This window comes from Rhinolophus ferrumequinum, chromosome 2, assembly GCF_004115265.2.
Source record: "Rhinolophus ferrumequinum isolate MPI-CBG mRhiFer1 chromosome 2, mRhiFer1_v1.p, whole genome shotgun sequence".
NCBI lineage: Eukaryota > Metazoa > Chordata > Mammalia > Chiroptera > Rhinolophidae > Rhinolophus > Rhinolophus ferrumequinum.
In genome coordinates this window covers 103743063-103744688 of record NC_046285.1, presented here as the reverse complement: position 1 = coordinate 103744688, position 1626 = coordinate 103743063, and the positions used below count along the sequence as shown (strand labels likewise).

Sequence of the window (1626 nt, the reverse complement as noted above, 5' to 3'; positions counted from 1 at the left end):
TTGAGGGCGATGAAAACAAGCTTTCCATGTGCACTAACCATGTGCCTGTCCCACGCGTCACTCTGGACTTGTGTAGGTTGTCTCATTTCAACCTTGTGACAAACCCCATGCACGTGACCCATCTGGCACCACGCCTTGTGTTTATCTCTAGTTTGATTTGTATAGTGCAGGAGATGTTTAAAATCCCCTCCTGGGGACACTAAACAAATGATACACAAGTTGAGGTATATTCAAACCATGGATGAATGAAAAGCAACAACTATGAATACACACTATATACTGTATGCTTTTATTTATATGAAGGGCCAGGCAGAACTCACCCATGGTGGTAGAAATCCGAACAGTGGCTGCCTCTGAACAGGAAACGGGTTGACTGGAAAGGGGGGATGGGTCTGTTCTATGTCTTGACTGCGGTGGGGGCTACATAGGTGTTTAAATTTGTCCAAATGTATCGTACACTTCACTGTATGAAGTTTTTTGTTTTTTTTTTGGCCCTGATTCATAATTTAATGGCCGTGCAGGTGCCGGTCCCTTATTTCTGCCGCTCACGGGCCCACTGCTCTGGAGTCAGGGTTTTCTGCTCAAAGGCATGGATGTGCGGGAGCTCTTCGGCTAGGCACGTGTTCACCAGCCGATGCCTCTGGAGCAGCGGCTTCCCCTCGAACTTGGACGACACCACCAGGACTCGGAAGCTGGACGCGCAACGGTTGGGAGTCGTGTCCTCCACTTCCACGTGCTCTGCCTCCATGCCCCGCTGCAGCTTCTCCCGGAGGTACTCGGTGCTGAGTTCCATGGCGGCAGCCCGGCGGGGGCAACGGCCCAGCGGGGACAGAACCCCAGCTCGGACTCCGTATGAAGTTTTACCTCATTCAAAAAGTTTTAAGTCTTAAAATCTTAAAGAAATAGTGCTTTAAAAATCTTAACAAAACTAAACTTCAGTTTCTGAAGGCAGACTAGCTAGGCTTCAGTCCTTTCTCCACTGTGTCAGTTTCCCGTGGCTGCTGTAACACACGCGGATGGTGCTGGAGGCTGGAGGTGTCGGCAGGGCTGAGCACCCTCCGGGGTTTCTACGGGAGAGTCCATTCCTTGCCTCATCCAGATTATAGAGGCACTTGCATCCCTTGGCTTGTGGCCCCTTCCTCCATCCTCAAAGCCAGCAGTGTAGCATCTTGCTTTGGTGACCGCTGCCTTCCGCTCTTCTGTCTGTGTTCAATCTCCCTCTCCTTTCTCTTGTGCGGACACTTGTGATGGCATTTAGAGCAAATCGGGATAATCCAGGACCATCTTCCATATCAAGATCTGTAAACTGATCACCTTTTCAGGGTCTCTTCAGTAGCAGTCACAGGCTCCAGGGGTTAGGACACGGATCTCTTTGGGGGTCAGTATTCAGCCCAACCCGGGCATCACTCACGAGCTGTGTGTCTGTGGGCAAGTTTCCTCATGTCTCTGTGCCCTCTCCGGAGCCTCCCTGTAGAAGGGAGACTGCTGTAGTACCTACATAATAGCTGTGAGGATTACATGTAAAGTGCTGAGCAAAGGGCCTGGCACAGAGTAAGTGCTCAATAAATGATAGTTCTTACTCTTATTTTATTATCATTATCATTGTTATGCTCTCTGATTGTGTCA

General features: G+C 49.7%; 1 protein-coding gene across 1 annotated transcript; it reads right to left on the bottom strand.

Moving 5' to 3' along the window:
- Positions 1–494: 494 nt before the first annotated feature.
- Positions 495–845, bottom strand: LOC117037331 (bolA-like protein 2). The gene has a single exon (XM_033133299.1). It carries the CDS (start codon positions 791–793, stop codon positions 533–535), a length of 261 nt encoding a protein of 86 aa, XP_032989190.1. The 5' UTR covers positions 794–845; the 3' UTR covers positions 495–532.
- Between the last annotated feature and the right edge of the window lie 781 nt (positions 846–1626).